Source organism: Meriones unguiculatus, chromosome 5, assembly GCF_030254825.1.
Source record: "Meriones unguiculatus strain TT.TT164.6M chromosome 5, Bangor_MerUng_6.1, whole genome shotgun sequence".
NCBI lineage: Eukaryota > Metazoa > Chordata > Mammalia > Rodentia > Muridae > Meriones > Meriones unguiculatus.
The window spans coordinates 131,403,642-131,423,547 of NC_083353.1; the positions used below are offsets into that span (position 1 = coordinate 131,403,642).

The following is a 19,906-nucleotide window of genomic DNA, read 5'->3' on the forward strand; positions in this document are numbered from 1 at the left end:
GACCTAGCCATTCATGATAGATTTCTGAGTAGCTGAAGAATTTCATAAAGTGTGGCAGTGTGCATATGAGCATGTTTCCAGGCCCTGGGTTCTCGTTGCTGTCTTCTGCAGCTCCCGGCATCTCTTGTGGAAACAGCCAGAGCAGAGGCTGGATTGTTTTTTAATCTGTGAGGATCCTGGGTCTTTGGGCCACACCCACTTCCTATTAAATCTCTTGCTCCAAAACGTTAGAAATGGTGAAGAGCTGTGTAAGGACAAGTGATGGATTGGATTCTCTGAGCTCTGACCTAGGGCTTGTCAAAGCCCTGGATGATATGACAGGAAAGCATAGAATTACATCCAACACAGCACAACAGAACAGCAGGATGCTGAAACCTGGAAGCCACCGGGTCCCAGCATACTCGCAGGGGAACCCGTCACATCCTAGCATTATGGGTTGGCAGAAATACATAGAAATAAATGTGTGGCTTCATCTGTGAGGTCCCAAACGCCCAGTTTCATAAACCCAGACTGGGTATGTATGGAATAACAGCTAAACCATGAAGGCATGACATTTTTGCCAAGACTCAGCCAAATGCAGGTGAAGAGTGTGAGCTGGGCTGGAGCGATGGTTCTGGGGTTGAGGCACACACTGCTGATGTAGACGATCCGGGTTCAGGTCCCATCATGCTCAGCAGGCAGTTCACAACTGCCTGTAACTCCAGGTTAAGAGGATATGACACTCTCTCTGGCCTCTGCAAGTGCTCACACAGTGCCATATACATAAACAGAAGATAAAACTAAACCTTAAAAAGCGTGTGTGAGGCGACTGGGCCCACCGTCCACAAAGAGAGCGGTGTTCATTATCTTGCCTAGAAGCCAGGAGCCTCTGCTGCGATCTGAGGCAAGCCAGAGGAATCAGAGGTGTTTAAACCGTGGACACACATACCAGGCTTAGACAGTGTGCCCTGAGCAATGCCAGGTGAGCCCAGAGCTGGCTCTCCCATGAGCATCGCCTGGAAGAAAGGCAAAAGGAAGTGCCCACAGCTGTTGGGCACTGGATGGAATGAACACCAGTGTTTACTTCCCTCTCTAGGTCAGGAACCATGAGATATTCAGTCAGTGGAAGGGAGACTTCATCCCCAACCCCAACAGTCCAACCCAAGGCAAAAGGAACCTTCGGCAGAAGACATGGTCAATGTGAGCCACAGGCATTCTGCGGCATTCTCTCTCTGTCTTTAACGTCCCTCATCTACTGAGTCTATTTTTGCCACTTACCTGACTGCACTCTTCGTCAGCCATGACAGCTTTTGAGTTACATAAGGATGTACAGCCCACAAGGGCTGGATGTGGCCCCCGGGTAGAGCCATTGCCTAATGTGAGTGTGGCCATACCCTCAGCTCCAAATACACACACAATCCAGTTACACCCCCACTTTAAGAAACATATTTTTTCTATAATTTAGCAAACAGCATACATGCCGTGTTCCCAGACTCCTGTTATGTCTTAAGACAACAAGTTAGAACTAAAATTCTTTTTATACATCTGTTCGCTCCTGAGGAGGGAGGAAGATTTTGTTCATTCATTTTTCTGTCAATAAGCTATCCATGCATAGTTCTGAAACTTGCATACCATCATCCCAGCTAAGCCCAGGGTTACAGCCAAGTCTGTAGGGGGAAGAACCCACACTTTCCTGCATGCCTTTTTAAAAGCCAATAGTCAGAAGGGAACCCCTAAATGTGGGCTGCTGTTTGGGAGCAGCACATTCCACACAATGAATCTGCCAGGTAAGGGTGAGCCTGTGAGGAGCAGGTCAGCTCAGAAGAACGAATGCAGAAATCCTTTCTCTAGCTTGGGTTACACTGGTCCCTTACCTTCTGTCCCTTCACTCCAACACATTATGAAATCCCAAGATCAATGTTTACACCTAAGTACACATCAGAGAGGCCAGAACAGACTGGGTTGTGGGTGACATACCTGTGTTTGAAGAGGGGATTGTGGGGGAGCAGTTTTCCCTCTGGCAGGTTCCCATCATGGAGGGTAAGGTCATGGTGGGGACTCCATGATTGCCTGGAAGAACACAGAGCAGAGCATCATACAGAGGTGTGTCCATACATGGCAAAACCAACATAGCCACATGGCATCTGAGCTGTAAGGTATTTGTACTTCCACTGAGCTGCATTAGGCAAAGTTAGCCTGGAGCTCTGAGCGAACACTTCTGCCCATTACAGCAATTCTATAAACAGAGAATAGATTTATCACCAATGTGCAAAAAGCTCCACTTATGTGTGTGTGTGTATTTTTCTTGTAGTGGCTGTGATAAAGTATTAATAATACTGTTGTCCCTATGGCTAGGCACACTCAGGGTCCTGCCCTGGGCTACCAGGCCTCTTTCTCCCAGGCAGTGAGCAGTCTGCAGCTTCCAGCCCCCAGACCCTGCAGCTGAGGAAAGGGTGGGCAGTCCTCATGATGAAGCATGATTCCCCAGAGAGAAAGGCTTTAAACAGTCCAAGGAGAACCCCAGGCCCGTTCTTCCCGAGTCCCCAGGACTCCCTCTTCCTGCCAGCTCCCCTCTGGTTGGTCTGGCCCAGATGGAACAGATGACAATGACCTTTCTACAAAGTTCAACCTGCAAGTTCGACTCATAGCTGAGAGGATTGGAGGAAATGTGACGGGCGTGAGCTAGTGTCGGAGATGTGAAGGTGGGTGTGCTAGGGGTCACTGATGGCCACACAGGTGCTGTGACAGCACAGCCGCCGATGGGGGAGGGGGAGCGCAAGCCGGATGGTCAGAGACGGACGGACATGGAGCTGGAGCGCTGAGTGCTCCCTGGTGGCATTCCCTCAGTTGGCATGTCACACCAGGCTCTGCCGGCTCAGAGTTCAAGGCTGTGGAGGACTGACGGGCTATTAAGAGGCAGAGGCTTAACAGGAGCTGACAGATGGAGTGACGCAGAGGTTCACACAGAAGGACAGTACAAGATGCAAATCCTAGAAGGGAAAGAAGCTGGCTACTCGGAGGAAGACGCATGGGGGAGCCTCGGGGGTTATGGACACGAATACGGAGCAGGGTGCCCAGGGGTCTCAGAGGGGTGATTCATGGGACCGAAGGAGAGCTAAGACAGAGCAGGCTGAGTCATGCAGCCTCTTGTCCAGCACTTTCCTCGAAACAGCCCACAGATCCTTGCAGAGAATCGGAGCTGTGTCTGGGTGGGCAGGAGGCCTGAGGGCAGCAAGTTCTCTCCTATCTGGGTGGGTGGGGACGAGGGGGAAGGGCGAGTGTGAAGACACTGTGTCCTCCACCTGTCCAGGGGCCATCCCTTCTTGTGCTTGTCTTTGACACTGCCCCGACCGTGGTGGGGTGGCAGCAGCAGATCTTGGGCCCAGAGGCAGAATACATGAGCAAGGCACGTGTCTTCAATTCCCCTCAACCCTTCGAGGCAGTCACTGCCCAGCTCCGACTCACTCCCCACCTGCTCCTGCCACACTTGCTGAAGAACCGTCTGCAACCCAAATGTCACTCACCACCCAAGTGTGCTAGCCTCAGTAGCTTCACCCATGGCCAGCTTTGTAAGTGACAGTGTCCAAAACACAAAGACTGAAGATGCCATACGCCACCTGAGATCCTGTGTGGTGCAGACACTACAAAACGCAGGCTGAGATTGGAGCCTGGCTGTGAAGTGCTGGGAGGTGGAACCAGGGCACCTTCTGGGGGTGAGCGGACGCTGGGCTCTCTTCTGACTCGTGGATTCGGGCACTCATGACTACTGGCTTATCTTTGGGCTAAGCATAAAGCCTGGCTGGCCTCTGCCCACAGAGAGGTCCTCTAAGCTGCCATCTGTCAGAACAGTCTCTTCACACGCCAAGCAAACTAAAGCACCGTGCTCTCAGATTCCCCCGGCCTCTAGAACCATCAACGAGACGAACCTCTGTTCTTTATAAGCCACAAAGTCTCCAGCAAGCTGTTACAGCACCAGACCGCAGGCTCACCACAGATGGTGTCAGACATGGGATTTAAAGTATGGAAACAAACGTGCTTTTTCTAGGCTCTTCGGCTGTGAACCAACTATTTTCAAGCCACGAAGAGCCAGGGGTTTGAGTCTGCTTGCTGGCCCCATGTGCTGCCTGCCCTTCCAGTGCTTACAAAGCTTCCTTTGACTGATTTCTGTCAAACACGCATTTGCAATTTCAGTAAAGAAAAAGCTTGAAATTTTAGCTCCAGTGTTTTCTTATGTTGTATTTTTTCTATTTCTAAAGAATGTACACTCATAATATAGCACAAATGTTCTTGCAGAACAATTTAAAAAGACGGTATATGTTTGTTTTGGAAGCTGTAATGCTTCTGTTTCACGCGTTCTCTCTATGGAACAAACTGTGGCCAGGCCTCTGATCCAGCAAGGAACTAACATTTGAAGCTAGTGGGCCGAGTGCTGAGGATAAAGAGTTTAGACAGAATGGAGCTCGGGGATTTACACAAAAGCCTTTCCTACGCACGTGCACACACACGCACGCACGCACACACACACACACACACACACACACACACACACACACACAATATGCTACTATGGTTGCATTTTCATCGCTCCCCAAAGGCCATACACTGAGGCCTAGCTACCAGCACAGGGAGTTATGGGATCTGAGGTGAGATCCAGGGTGCGGGAGAGCTCCCTGGGGGCATTCCCTTGAATCGGGGACTGGAACCTTCCTCTCTCTCCCTCCCCCTCAAAGCCACCACAGGGTGAGAATCTTTGCTCAACCACTAAGTTCTGTCTTGCCCTGGGCTGAGGTGATGGGACTAAGTGACCGTTCACTGAGAACGACTCATTTCCTGTACTAAGGTTATTTTCTCGGGCCTTTTTCGTGCAGTGAATGGCAAGTTGACAGCATGCCTGTGAAACTCTGGGAAAACACATGAAGTAACAGCAGTGTGTTTCACACTCCTGAGAACAAAGACTAGTAAGTGGAGTTAAAGAATGTCTCCAGTGAAGTAACTTAAACTTGGCGACACTGATGTTTCTGCCTCGTGTGCAGGTCAGCTAGACTCTCTAATAAATAAATCCAAACACCAGTTGGTCACTCCATAATCTTATGAAAGATATTACCACACGCTGTCAATTTTGTAATTAAGAATTATGTGTTAAAGGAAAGAAGGAACACGGCATACCTTCCCACTAATTAAAGTGAGTGGTTTGGGGAGGGAAAGTGGTGTCTTTTTTGACTTCACAGCTCTGTAAGCCGAAGTTAGCAGAATCAAGAAAACGGCACAGTAAGGAACCATGCTTTCTACCAAGCAAAGCAGAGTTGGGGAAGGGAAAGCAAGAAACTTAATCCAGCAACAAAAGGTATATATGAGAGGCAAGAAAGCAGGCAAGATGGCAGCCCCTCTTGCCAGTGCCTCAGTGAGAACACTGGGTCATATGATGCCTAAGTGGTCCAGTGGCCTCTGGGGTCACCCTGAGGAATGGGTCTTTTAACCACGGCCTCTACTGCTCATCTTCCGAAACACACTTCTTGTCGCCTGGTGGTTTCCAAATCAAAGCATTATCACTTAAGTTATCTGGACAGAGTGCCACGCACATGGACTAGGCTGAGTTGTGGCTTGATGGTGCTGGACGCTGCTCTTTGGGGAAATGGAAGGAGGAAGAAAAGACTCCTCAGACTGCCTGCGGTCATGCCGCAAAGCCTGAGCATGGTGTGCAGATGGCTGTATTCTCGGCCCACACTGGCAGAACCCAGGCTAAAGTACGCGACCTCGGCTCTTAGACAGTGTGTTACTTACTTTACTTACTGCTAGGCTCAAACGCCTAACAGCAAGCAACGAGGAAGAAAGGAACAGTTTATTTTGGCTAACAGCTCAAAGAGATACAGACTCACACCGCAGCCAGGGCCATGGAGAGGTGAACGGCCACGCTGTGTCAGGAAGCTGAGCAGAGAGGACGTGGGCCCAGGCTGCCGCAGGCAATCACTTCCTCCAGCCAGGCCCCACGCCTCCAACTGTGCCACTGGGGGGCCAGATGTTCACACCCACAAGGCCGGGAGGACATTCTGCCCTCAGACCACCGCAGTGGTAAACAAGAGAGTGAAGGCAAACTATCGATCTGTCTGTCTGAAATCCTGCCACCAAGGTGCGTGCCAGGGAGACTGGCCAGAGGGCAAGCCTGAAGGCTGCGCCAGCTACCTGGGGGTGGAGCTCTGCTCTTCAGTCTGTCCACCTGCATGGTGAAGTCATCCTTTAGGAAAAGGAAGCCGACGATGGAGAACAGGTAGACCAGGATGAGAGCCAAGACCGCCGTCAGGATGATGGAGCGGCCGTTCCGTGTGACGCTCTTGATGACGTTCAGCAGGGTCTCTTCTCTGTACACCAAGTCAAAAAGCTACAGAAATAACAAAAAGAACCTTCAAACAACATTTTAACATGAGCCCAAACCACTGAACGGAGCAGTGGTTCTCAGCCTTCCTGTGTGACCCTGCAGTGAAGCTGCTGTAATAGCATGTAATGTGCACATGCTTGTGTCATAGTGTCACACAGCTCTGAAAGCCTGGGATTCGAGCCCGGCTCTCTGGAGATGAGCACTAGAGTCCGAGATTGGGCTGGCATGGTCAGCTAGGTGTGGCGTTCCCTTCCAGAAGCTCTTGTTCTATCGAGTTACATGTTACTTCCCACTGTGAGCATGGTCTTGCCAATCACTGCTGTACCGAGCCTGAGTTTAGGACACTGGCATTTGACAAGTACAATTCTTTAAACAATCACTACTTTGTTCTCTGTTCATCTCTTGGGACGTACAGCTAGGGTCAGAAACAAAGTCAATATCCTTCAATAAGGATGAAATAACACACTCGACTGTCAATGTTCTGGCTTCTTCACCTTTTTAAACACTTAGGTTGACATGAGGGGATTTTATTCTAACAGTGGCCAGAATAGATGGTGTGCATAGTGATGACACAAGCAACCGTGTTAAATAAGGGGGTGGGTGAGGAGTGACAGCCGAGACTCTGACCTCTGCCTGTGCATGTGGCAAGTGTATCAGGACTCAAACCCTGCTCACAGATTTGCACTTTATTGCATTTGTATCCTGACTCCTGTTCTCACAACTATAGGACCATAAATGGAGAAAAGGAAATGGCGTCTTGGGATGGTAAGAGGGCACCTTTAACAGGATGTGCGGTTGTGTGTGGTGACGCACAGGCACTACCCCAGCACCACGAGGCTGAGGCAGGAGGAGAGTGAGCTAGAGGCCAGCCTGGGCTACAAAGTGAAGCAAGCCATCTCAGAACAAAAACAAAAGAATCCGCAGAAAACTGTCTACAGATTTAAATATACACAGCCAGGCTGAACAATGATGGCATGAGGTAACGATGATGATGACATAGGGTAAGGATGATGAAATAGGCTAACCATGATGGCATAAGTTAATGATGATGGTGACACAGGCTAACCATGATGGCATAAGTTAATGATGATGGTGACATAGGCTAACGATGATGACACAGGCTAACCATGATGGCATAAGTTAATGATGATGATGACATAGGCTAACGATGGTGACATAGGCTAATAATTTTGATGATGACATTAGCTAAGAGACTGCACTAAACTGCTTGATTTTTTTTTCTAGGTTGGCTTTTGTTCCTTCTCATTTTGCTTACATGCCACTATAATGACTAATGTAACATTTGATATTATAAATGAAATACAGTGCATACTTGTTTGTCCCCGAGCAGCCAGATAATCATGAATTAAAGGATTTAATTATCACTTGGCTGAAAATGCAACGCAGCTTCTGAAGCTGGAAGAGGCAGGAAGTTGCCGGCTTCTCAGTGAGGAGCTTAGCTCCACCATGTATGACCTTCCAGAGAAAAGACTGAAAACGACACCCCATACCTCTCTTAAGAAATTCCAAAATAACTTAACTTGTACCCTGCTTTAAGAAGCCAAAACTACCCCCCAAAGGTTAGGGTGTAAGAGGCGCCATCGTGTGTTGATCAGCGCTTCTCCGTGAGGCTGTACTCACCAGGAAGCTGTAGAAGAACTCGTGGATGAAGAGGCCGAGCATGCAAACCAGGACATACGCCACGTGGTAGAGAAAGGCCATATCCAGAATGACTGCTCGGTAACCTCGGGTGAACGTGCCTCGGTTTCCCACAAAACTCACCAGGAATACAATCTTATTGCACAGCTAAAGGGAGAAGAAAGTAGGGTTTAGTGCTTCAAGCTCATCGACAGAACAAGACACTGGAAGTGAGTGTTCCTAGTCTCTGGTTTCTTTCTTAGAAGTGTCCTCCTTTCTTTCTCCTTGGTGTTGTTTTTCAGGTAGTTCACAAATGCACACATGAAAAAACACATACAGAGCTGGCCCCTTTGTAGCTCCAGGAAGAGAATGACTAAGACCCTAGCTCTGCCACCGACGCAGACCGAGTGTAAGCCTGACTCTTCCTCACGCTTGGATTACTTGTTCTTGCCACGCGAAGCCTCAACGGTTTCTGAAAAATCATGTAAAGGTTTTACCTCACAGACCCTTTCAGAGTCAAACCTAATTACTGCAATGACTCTCCAAATGCTCCTCAGCTGCTTAGGACTGTGTTTTCAATTTACGCCTTTTGGAAAATCGGTGTTCTTTCTAACACGGGTTTATGTATCCTGCATACGCACACACATTATACACACACACATATAAATCTTATCAAATATGAGAGAATGATGTCCTGAAGTCTGAATCAATGCAGATAAAGTGAAAGACTGTAATTACTGCTTGTTGTGAAGGTCCATCGGACCAACAGCACAGCCACTGGGCAGAACCTTCCTACATTTTCCCTCATAATCAGTAATAATCTCCGCAGCCCTTTCTGTCCTCACAGTAGAGTGAAGAGATGATGGAGACTTCAGGATGGCTGGTCAAGAGCCGGCCTGGCACTGGAGAAGACTGCTGAAAACCCAGACACTGACAGTGCCTGACAAGCTGAACAGACAAGGGTGAGGGTGAGCGTCTGGGGAGCAACATCCTGCCCTTCGCTGAGATTGCTTTTGAGCAACTCTGTTCAAATTCATGCAACTCGCCACTTTATCTCAACTTACCTACCCTAGTTCATGACTACAGAAAGGGGTTCTACAAGAATAAAACTAAAAATCATTTCTTCACAGGTGTAAATTATGACACAGACATATGGTTTGTGTGTTGCTTTCTGATTATCTAAGATGAGTTACAAAAACTATGCAGGGAAACTGTTTATAAAGCAGACACACTGGGGAGAAACAGACCGGACCGAATTCTCAAAGTGATCAGTAAATTTTAGTGAGCTAATGTAAGGCAGGACTTGGCCACGTCAGTATGAAAAATAAAGAGACTCGTGAAGCTGTTTGCAGTGGGGGCATTGCATGACCCTTGACCCACAGCTGGGTGCAAATGCTTCTGTTCTCTGGTGACATCTGGAAGTGGAGAGGGGTTGATGAGAGCAGTGGCAAGAGCAGTTCAAAGACTTCGGGATGTGGTCCCTGTCTTTAAAATATCATGCCACGGACAAACTAATGCAAGAATAAAAGACAGGAAAGGACTGGAACTCTGTTCTCTACAATATGAGGAAATTTGTAGATTCTGTATGAGGTACTTTCCACGAGAGCTGAGATGATTTCTGGAGGAATAAAGAGCTGTGAGCACCTTCCCCTGCTCACGTCATGACTTCATTGACAACATTTAACCAGTCCACGATACCGTTAGGCAGCGGGTCAAGTCTGTGGCAAGCATTTCTGCAGCCAATGACAGGTGATGGTGTGGACAGCCAGCTACAGGGCTGGCTCTTCTGAGCTGGGGAACCAGCCTTGAAACAGCAACGCACATGCAGCAGGGCCCCACATTTTATTTCCTTTTCCCATTCACTCCTCAAAGCTGCCCATGGTCTCACTTTGGGGAATGCTTGAGTGATAATGAGGAAGGATAGAGAAACAGCTCTACACGGGCTCTCTAGATCCCGTAACACACTCTCCAAACATCTTACCAAGAGTTCTTGTCACGGCAAAGGTAAAATTAGTGTCTGCTTGTGAGTTACTGTCTGGTGAGGGAGAGCGCTGACTGCATCCAGGTACATAACCTCCACAGTGGTGTGATATCTTCATGTGGCCTTACAACTGGGGGAGACATCTTTGTGGGACTTTCAGCAGTGTGATATCGCGCAAGGACAGAAGTCATGTCATCTGGGGCGCTCACTTCATCCTCGACACATCCTCTCTTTCTAGAGGACTTTGTCACGTCTACACAGATGTGAATCACTAGAAGTCAATCACTTTCTAAGATTTACTTTATTATTTATTTATGTGGATGTGTGTACACCCAAGTGTGTACAGTGTCTCCGGAGGCCAGAAGAGGGTGATGGCTACCTAGGAGCTGGAGCTACAGACAGCTGTGACTTCGGTGCTGGGAACCGACCTGGGTCTTTGGAAAAGACAGCAGTATTGTTAACACATAAGTGGTGGAGCCACGAGTCTCCATCTAAAGACGCCTCCTGGCTCCATGATTTCTGTGACTTCTCTGTTCCTGTCTTACACGGCCATAGATATTGAGCATCATTCGGTGTTGGTGTCAGTGTTATTCCGTTGGTCTTAGTCAGGACTGTCTCTGATCATACAGTCCTTCCCTCCCTTACACGGTTACAATGGGAAAACATCACCTGTTTTCCAAGAATATATTATAAAGCCGAAAAACAAAAGGCTGTCTGCTGATGGATGAAAGGTAAAACTGAATTCACTGTCTCCAACAATATCACCACGCTTTCCATCAACCACGGAAATCTACCTTTTCACTGAAAAATAAGATGATTTAATTCCATTATTTCCATACCAGTGAAGTTACACCTTAGGAAGGATAAAATCTCCAATATCACCCTGGAAATCTTTTAAACTGTCAGCAGGACAGTAAACATAGGCAGTGTGAGTGGCCTCACTCTCGACATTCAACACAGCCTTGGAGAAGGCCTGTATTTTGACAACTGCGTGTAAGAAACAGTGGTACCCAGTGACCATATTAGGCAAAACACTGTGGAACACCTCAAAGACAGAGAGAAGATGGAGGGAAAGTTTCACCTCAGCATGTGTACCTGAACTCGTGTGTTTTGTGAATGAAGTGCAGGACTCAGTCCTATGAATTAACAGTGGCATGTGGCCGCCCATAAAATTACAGATGCACAGCTAGGACAGCGCAGCAGTCAGCCGAGCACTGTGGTACCGTGAACAGCCTGGCTCTCTAACAAAGCCTTATCTGCTTTTCCTCTGTGCAAAGGAGAACAAATTCTAGCGTTTCCACACTACAGTAAGTGGAGAAAGGCTGCACCATTAAGTGAATCATACCTTCCCAGTCATTACAAGGAAGTGAAAAAACGCTGTAGCAAGAAGCCTTTAGATGATGTTTAAAGACATTTCACACCCCCTGCAGCCAGGCGGACTTCTCGTGGAGGAAGGGGACAGCAGCCCACCCAGAAGACCTTCCACCCAAAATGTACCCTGCCTACAGGATGCCCAAGCATAAAGATGGAGCCAAGAGTGAGGGAAGGCCAAATGATTGGCACAACTTGGGACCCAACCCATGGGAGAGAGCCAACCCCTGACACTATTAATGATACACTGTGATGCTTGCAGACAGGAGCCTAGCATAACTGTCCTCTGAGAGGCCTCATCTAGGAGCTGATGGAAACAGATGCAGAGACCCACAGCCAAGCATTAGGTGGAGCTCAGGGAGTCTTGTGGAAGAGTGGGAGGAAGGATTGAGGGAGTCGGAAGGGTCAAGGACCCCACAGGAAGACCCACAGAGTCAACTAACCCAGGTCTTATGGGGGCTCACAGAGACTAAATTGCCAACCAAAGAGCATACATGGGCTGGACCTAGGCCTTCTACACATATGTAGCAGATGTGCAGCTTGGTCATCATGTGGGACCCACAAGAACCAGAGTAGGGGCTGTTTCTGACTCTGTTGCTGCCTTTGGATTCCTGTTCCCTAGCTGGGCTGCCTTGTCTGGCCTCAGTGGGAGAGGATGCGCTCAGTCCCGCTGTGACTTGATGTGCCAGCATGGGTTGGTACTCAATGGGGAGGCTCCTCTCAGAGAAGAGAGAATGGGGGAGGGGCGAGTGAGGGTGTGACTGGTAGAAGAGGAGGGGGGGATGTAAAGTGAATAAATAGATAAATTAATGAAGAAAAAATATTTCATGTGAAGTTATGGGTGTGGCTCAGAGGTAGAGTACTTGCCTAGTATATGTGAGGCCTGGGGTTCGGTTCCTAGCATCAAAAGGAAAACATTTCTGATATTTACTGCGTTTCTCTTTATTACAAAGACTCTAGGCCACAAAGATAAATGGAGTAGCTAAGGAAGATATGGTGTCCATGTAATAAATCAGAAATCTCTTTAACCAACAGGAAATGCTCAGTCTGTATAAACGTCTGCTAACATGTTCAGCGACGTGAACAAACGGTAAGTGGTCACAGGTTTACAGAATGTGCCCCTGTGTCTGTCAGAATGTTGACTTATGCCGTCATTGGTAAAGATGCCACACTGCGTATAAGGAGAGAACTGTGTAAGATGTACTCGGTGGCACTCAAAACTACTGAATTTCCTGAGACCCTTTGACAGGAAAATCTAACTGAAATCTAGACAAACTTAAAGCTTCACAAAGAAATTAAATTTTATCATAATAAACTAAAAAACCAATAAATGCTAAGGTCTTTCCTGTCTTATGAATCCTTTCTGCAGAAGAGACTAGGCCCAGAGGTCTTTTCTGAGACTGATACTCCAACCAAGGACCATGGAGACAACCTAGAACCCCTGCTCAGATGTAGCCCATGGCAGCTCAGTGTCCAAGTGGGTACCCTAGTAAAGGGAACAGGGGCTGCCTCTGTCTTGAACTCAGTGGCTGGCTCTTTGATCACCTCCCCCTGAGGGGGGAGCAGCCTTACCAGGCCACAAAGGAAGACAATGCAGCCAGTCCTGATGAGACCTGATAGGCTAGGGTCAGAGGGAAGGGAAGGAGGTCCTCCCCTATCAGTGGACTTGGAGAGGGGCATGGGAGGAGATGAGGGAGAGAGCAAGGGATTGGGAGGGAATGAGGGAGGGGCTACAGCAGGGATACAAAGTGAATAAACTGTAATTCATATAAAAAATAAAAATTTAATAAAAAAAGAGGATTCTGTTCATGTTTCCTTACCACTGTGAGGGGCAGAGTATGTGAGCTAAGATGCAGACAGTGGAGTGGAACCACTTTCTGATTCATTAGTGATCTGCATATTAGATACTCTGACACTGTATTATCACCACTGTATGACATGAGCTGCCGTCTTCTGGATCTTCTACACCACAATTCTCAACTGAGCTCAGCAGCCGGTTGAGAGTAGAGCAGTGTCCACACCTTACTTCCCCTGACAAGAAGGATAAAGTCAGAGCTTGGCTTTTATATCTGGTCTCAAATTCTGCTCCTTGCTATAGTTAAACTATCAGGCTAATGTTTTCTTTTGGTTTTTCTATTCTGACATCTGTTATTTTTAGCAGTAACACCCTAACCTGCTACAGAATGCAAATGTCTATGTACAAATTAAATTAATTAATATATTAAAACCTAAGGTACACAGATAAAATTCACATTCCTATTTGACTTTTCCTCTCTCATTACCCGGGTAATGAGTTTATGTGAAGAGGGAATAGACGGTAATCCACTAATTTTATTAACCTACATAATACCAAACACAACTATGGATACAAACTTTTAACATCTGTCGTAGTATTACATTATAGTAACATTATTAAATTTGTCTCATATCAACATAGATTATTTTCTTTGGTCAAATGGTCCCAGGCTGGTGGTAGCATCTGGCTGAGTAACACGTTTTCTGCTATTGAAATACTGGAAGATTCACGGAGTTAGCATGTCTACATGCTTAATACTGTCTCAGAAAGCAGATAAATTAAAACCTGGCTTTGGCAGAGAATATTTTCATGGTGGAATGATTCTTACCAAACCACATGGAGCTTTATAGTGTCGTCAAGAGGCAGGGAAAGACAGCAGATAGTTTAGTTCACCCCCACCCCAGACATTCAAATGTTACTCCTCACTTCTGTCTACATACTCTGAGAGAGAGAGAGAGAGAGAGAGAGAGAGAGAGAGAGAGAGAGAGAGAAGAGAGAGAGAGGAAAGAAGAAAGGAAGGAAGGAAAAAAGAGAGAGGGAGGAAGGCAGAAAGAGAAGATGGCGCACAAATCCCAGACGGCAGCTGCACACGCCCTCCCTCTCCCCTCAGTGCTCTAAATGGCTTTTGTATTATGTAACAGGCGCAGCAGCCACTTGTTATTTTGAGCATAATTCTGCCTGGGTCTTCACATTTCTCTCACTTAGAATAATGCCTTATTGAAAGTCAATGATCAGTTTATGAATGACATCCACTTCTTCAAAGAATATAGCTTCATGTTCAACATGTTTTCTAGAGAAACAAAATAAGCCGAAGGCAGAGGAGTAGATGAATTTATGCACATTCATGGTGACCCTCTAGTTATCCTGGTTAATGGATGACAACATCAGTTTACTCTTGAAGTAAAGACAGTGCAAGCTCAGGTCATGAAATCACCTCTACATGTTCATATGTCAAGGCTGGATGGAGGGAAACGGAGGTGGGAGTGAGCCAGAAGGGATGGACGGCACAGCACCACTGAATGGCCAAGAACAGGAACAGATTCCACAGAAACTCGGGCACAGGGATGAGTAAGGGCTGATCTGTGCAGTAGTGTGACCGCTCAGCCCCCATGGAGCTCGAGCAGGCTCCATGGTCCTCTCCAAAACCTCTGCTCACAGACTTTCTGTATACTTTCCTTCACTGTAACTGAGAATTTTTGTTTTTGTTTTTTATATTCTAACAACTGGGAGCTGTGGGAATACTGTCTAACATTTGCAGAACTGTGATAAAATTCAAAGTTAGAAACACTGAAAACACAGAATTAACTATATTGCTTCATCTTGGTATCTGTAAAAGTTGGCGAACTAATTTATTTATTTTTAGTGAATCTTGGCCACTCATCCATTCAGTCACTGATTTATTTAAAAGCATTTGTAGACTTCCTGTGATATCCCAGGGATCTGTCCATCAATTAGTATCCTCAGGAACTATATAAAGTGGCAAAGGAGATAACCCAGCTAAGACACAGGGCACAGGACAGTGCGTTGGGGACAGCGGAAGTCGCGGGGAGTGCTGCAGTTATTAATCAGGTAGATAACGGCAATATTTATGTGACGTTCGACCAGTTGTTATTTCATCAGCTTGATGACTTACTTGTTCTTTATCTCCATTTACAGATATACCTTACATAAAATTAGCACAGGGTCCCTTCAAAGCTTTTGTTTGTTTAAATTATTCTACAAATCTTTCATTTGCTTCTTGGCATGATACTCCCACTTTGCTCATTCTACATTTACGAAAGACATTTTTCTTGTGCAAATGTACTGAACCTTAGGGAAGAAGAAAAACCATCTCACCCATGTCTTTTACAAGTTTATAGGATTCTCTCATATGAAAGGAGTGCAATTTTGCATCTTATTTTTTATCTAGCAGTCTTTTCCCCCCTCCTAACTTACTTGATAGAAGGTACTTCTTAAATGCTATTGACTGTAACTTAATCTTTTGGGGTGATTTTGAACGTACTTTCAGGTATGAACAGTGGCAGGGTAGGTTTTTTTTTTTCAATTATGGCAGTTATGGCACAGAAAGAACGTTAAAACTGATGAAATGGATGGCCGAACTGGGCCGCACTGCAAGGCTCCTTACATGTATCATTGTGCCCTCATCTCTGTTCCTTCTCTATAATTACCGCATACAGGAACGACACTCTTGTTGACGTAGATTCACTGTGTACACACAAATAAACGCACACAGACTATAGTTACACTCACGGCACCAAAACCCGCACGGCACAAAGCTGAGCCCTGTACTTACATTGGCAGCACCGAGAAGTATGAGCGTCGGCCCCAGGCCAATGGTGTAAATGGATCTGAGCATGACAGACACAAGAAATGGCCGGATGCCCACGGGCTTGGAGAAGAAGAACAGCATTGACGTGCAGACGGCCAGGGCTATCCAAAGCAGGACCGAGAACAGCGGGGACAGCGTACCTGGAGAATGTGCACGGGTTACTCGTCAGCAAGAACATGGAGGAGACGCTGAAATCTCAGCCTCTGTGCTTCACGGCAAAGCCGCAGCACGCAGCATCTCAGAATGACTCACTCAACGCTCTGCCTCGAGGAACCATTTTAGAATGCACCACTCTTCATTACACTTCCAGAAGGCATTGGGCTGATTTCAGGCTACATAAATGCTTCTTAGCATTCTTTGTATCAGGTCTGAGAACTCTTAACTCTCTCTCCTGTGGGAGCTCTGTGAAAAGCTTTTGATAGATATGTTTCACTTGGGCACCTTGAGTCAAAGTTCGGGATTAATGGTCATGAAAAATCAGGTATAGTGCTTCATTAACTCATCATTTCCCTTTCCTATTAGTGCCAAATTGTCATACTATGGATTCCTCGTAAGAATCCAGTTGGGGCCGGCAAGACTGCTCGCAGGTGAAGGTCCTGGCCACCAAGCTCAGTGACTTGAGTGTGATCTGGAGAAGCCACACAGCAGAGGAGAAACCCCTAGGAGTGCCGCTATAATCTGGTCTCCTGCTGTTGACTCCACGGCCTGAAGAGTCCATGGCCTCTGCCATAATGCACAAGGGCCACACAGCCTGTATTGCACAAAGGCATCTTGCAGTCTTTGGGAAAACAGTCAAACCATACCCAAGCCACAATAGATAGCGTGCACAGAGCCAGGCTTTCAAAGCATGCCTAAATCACTGTTCATGGATTGTTGTAAGCATCTGACAGAGCCTCTACAGTCTTTAGACGCATCACCCTCAGTGAATACATTTATTAAAGGCGATGCACTCATCACCCAAGGCTCTGGTGCTAACCCCAAAGCTTTGCTCATGAGAGCACTCAGAGTGTTTGGTATCAGAAGTCAGATTTATGGTAAAAATAGGTAAGTAAGCCATCATTATGGACTATTTGGCAAAGGACATTGTGGGGGACCTTCAGTTTGATGTTTTCCTCCTGCCCGTGTCACCCTGCAGACGTGACTGGGAGGTCCTGGTACCCGTCAGTCGAGGCAGCAACATGCAGCCTCCAGTTGCTTTGCAGGAGCAGCACCGGAAGGGCCTTTGGCTGCATTCATCAGTGCACACGTCAGAGACCTGCTCATCTTTTTAAAGATTTCTAAGCCTCCCCTGTGAGAAATTTCTAAGGAATATGGTTGTTAATATAGTTCATTTAAATCTCATTGGAATCTTTTCTTTTGCCTCTGTGCATGTGTGCGCATGTACCTGTGTGTTTGTGTGTGCGTGCATGTGTATGTGCGTGCTTGGGGGTACAGGTACATGTGTGGGGGTGAATGTGCAAATCGTGTGCATGACAACGGCAGCGAGAGCGACAACGGCAGCGAGAGCGACAACGGCAGCGAGAGCGACAACGGCAGCGAGAGCGACAACGGCAGCGAGAGCGACAACGGCAGCGAGAGCGACAACGGCAGCGAGAGCGACAACGGCAGCGAGAGCGACAACGCAGGCATTCTTTCTCATGACATCTTTCACCTCACGTTCTGAGACAGCGTTCCTCAGAGCTCACCTGTTCAGCTAGACCTCCTAGCCGGAGAGCCCAGGACCTGCCTGTCTCTGCCCTCCACACACAGGCATGCACACACAGTAACAGATAAATAAAAAAATCAGAAAGAACCCAACTTGTAGAACACTTAAATGTTATAAAAGAGATATGCTTTAAGTGTTAAAACACATGTACACATACTTACATGAGTACATTAGGTGTTAAAACACATGGACATATATCCACAGGTACACACTTGAAGTGTTAAAACACATGTGCACGTATCTACATATGAGTAAGCTTTACGTGTTAAGATATATATACACGGGTCTACATATGAGGAATATGAGTGTGTATACCTGAAGACTCACTCAAGTTCCAAAGATATGTTAGGGCCATTTAATCACCAGGAAATAGAAGTGTTATGGAGCTGGGCAGAGAGCCATGCCTGGAAAGTCCTTGCCTTATGAGCATGCAAATCTCAATTTGATCCCGAAAACCCCAGCAGGAAAGGTGAGCGGGCTGGAGTCCCAGCGCTACGGAGGCAGCACGGGGTGTGGCTGGGGGGGGCGGCGTGGGCAGCGGAGCCACACTTTATAACACACTGCTGCTCCCACGGGAGTGTCTGTGCCTGCCCGTCAGCATCGCACCCTCCAAAGACACAACTTTGATTTTCATGCAGGCCATCCTTAGACACTTTCAACATAGGCCTGAAGAACAGTTGAAAAGCCCCAGCACAGAGAGCTGTTGCCAGCACACAGCAGTCTCCCTCCCCGGCAATGCCTGCAGGCATGCGCACCTATGCAACCGTGGCACTGTTTCCGCGCCTTCCTGGCCCTGCCTGGAGTGTGGCACCTATGCAACCGCGGCACTGTTTCTGCGCCTCCCTGGCCCTGCACAGAGTGTGGCTAAGGCTTAGAGACTTGAGCCTTACTGGTGAAGTTGTCTCAAGCTAACGCACCCAAACTGTAATCACAGGACTCCACTCATCTGGGGGCCTACGGCACCCCTATGCTTCTGCTCTGTCTTCCCTCTGAGAAACAGCCACCCTCTGGCAGCCTAGGGCTGACCCTCCACCTTGCTCCTACCATTACCTCAAAGACACTACTTCAGGAGGAGTGTTTACATCTGCACCCTGCCGAGAGGAGCACTGGGCTTCCCCTGCCCTCCTGTTTATTAGAGCCGCCTCTTTCAGAGGCCGAGGTATTCTTGGACTCCCACCGTTTCCTGTCGAATGCAAGCTTCTATGAGACGATTTCTAGACCCGCCTCCATTCTGAAGACTCTGCCTCTCTCTACTGGAACCCTGTCGTGTTTCATCAGGGGTCTGAGCATTTTGTGTGCAAGCGCTGTGCTCCTCTGCACCTATCACCAAAAAGACCAGACCCAGGGGAGAGACAGGTGTTCACACTTCCGTCTGTGTGATGGATGAACACGTGTGTTGCCTTTCTCCTGCTATGCAGTCACATGCCTGCTCTGCTGTCCAAGCTCCCCAGTCGCTGCTGTGCTTTCCAGAACACAGCAAGCCCTACTCAGCCAGGTCAACCTGCAACCGAACGCTTCGGCACCTGTGGGACCTGACGAGGAAACTGGAACACAGTAAGTTGCTCTTGGGCCCCGTGTCTCCTCCTCAGCTCCACTTCATCTGGAATTTGATTACATGTCTGTCGTGGTTATGGTGCCATCTCTCCTGTCTCCCCTGAGATGGCAGTGACCGCAGTTACCTTATACCCACTACTCTGTGTCAAACAGTCAGGACATTGCTCCGAGGGTTCTGCTGATGGCATCTCATTATCCTACGTGCCGGGAGGGCACTCCGAGGTTATCATCTGCTGATTTCTTTCATGTCTGCCTCCAACCCATTCTTTTACCCATTCCAAAGTTACACTCCCAATTATATCCCATGCCCATAATGAAATTTTCCCAAGCATCTGCCAGACCTAAACAAGACATTTCTGAAATCTCCACCCTATTTCTATAGAACTTCCCAGTTCTCTTCAAATTTCCTCCATCTTCGCCTTTGTGAAAGCTCAGGACTATTAGTTTAATGACACCAATTTCATAGTCGAGATCCTTCGTCATCCATCATTACAGTCCATTTTAGGCTGTGTATTTCTAAGACTGATTACGAATATTATAAATGCACAGTATTATAGAATCTAAACATTTATTTTGCAGGTGTGTTTATTACAAAACCCCAGAAAAGACAGAAAGTAAAATACACTTGTCACTATTTCATCAAAATGCTTGGGCCTAAGACTCTCACTTGCATAATTGAG

General features: G+C 47.3%; 1 protein-coding gene across 6 annotated transcripts in view; it reads right to left on the bottom strand.

Annotated features, from left to right (window-relative positions):
• The window catches only part of Itpr2 (inositol 1,4,5-trisphosphate receptor type 2), a 323,374-nt gene that overhangs the window by 53,963 nt on the left and 249,505 nt on the right, over window positions 1–19,906 (bottom strand). For all 6 annotated transcript variants that reach the window (XM_060384487.1, XM_060384484.1, XM_060384490.1 and 3 more), the window contains 4 exons: window positions 15,932–16,107; window positions 7,994–8,158; window positions 6,160–6,355; window positions 1,957–2,049 (listed from right to left, as the gene is read on the bottom strand). In XM_060384487.1, coding sequence (XP_060240470.1) covers window positions 1,957–2,049; window positions 6,160–6,355; window positions 7,994–8,158; window positions 15,932–16,107 — 630 coding nt within the window. The remainder of the gene's footprint in view (window positions 1–1,956; window positions 2,050–6,159; window positions 6,356–7,993; window positions 8,159–15,931; window positions 16,108–19,906) is intronic.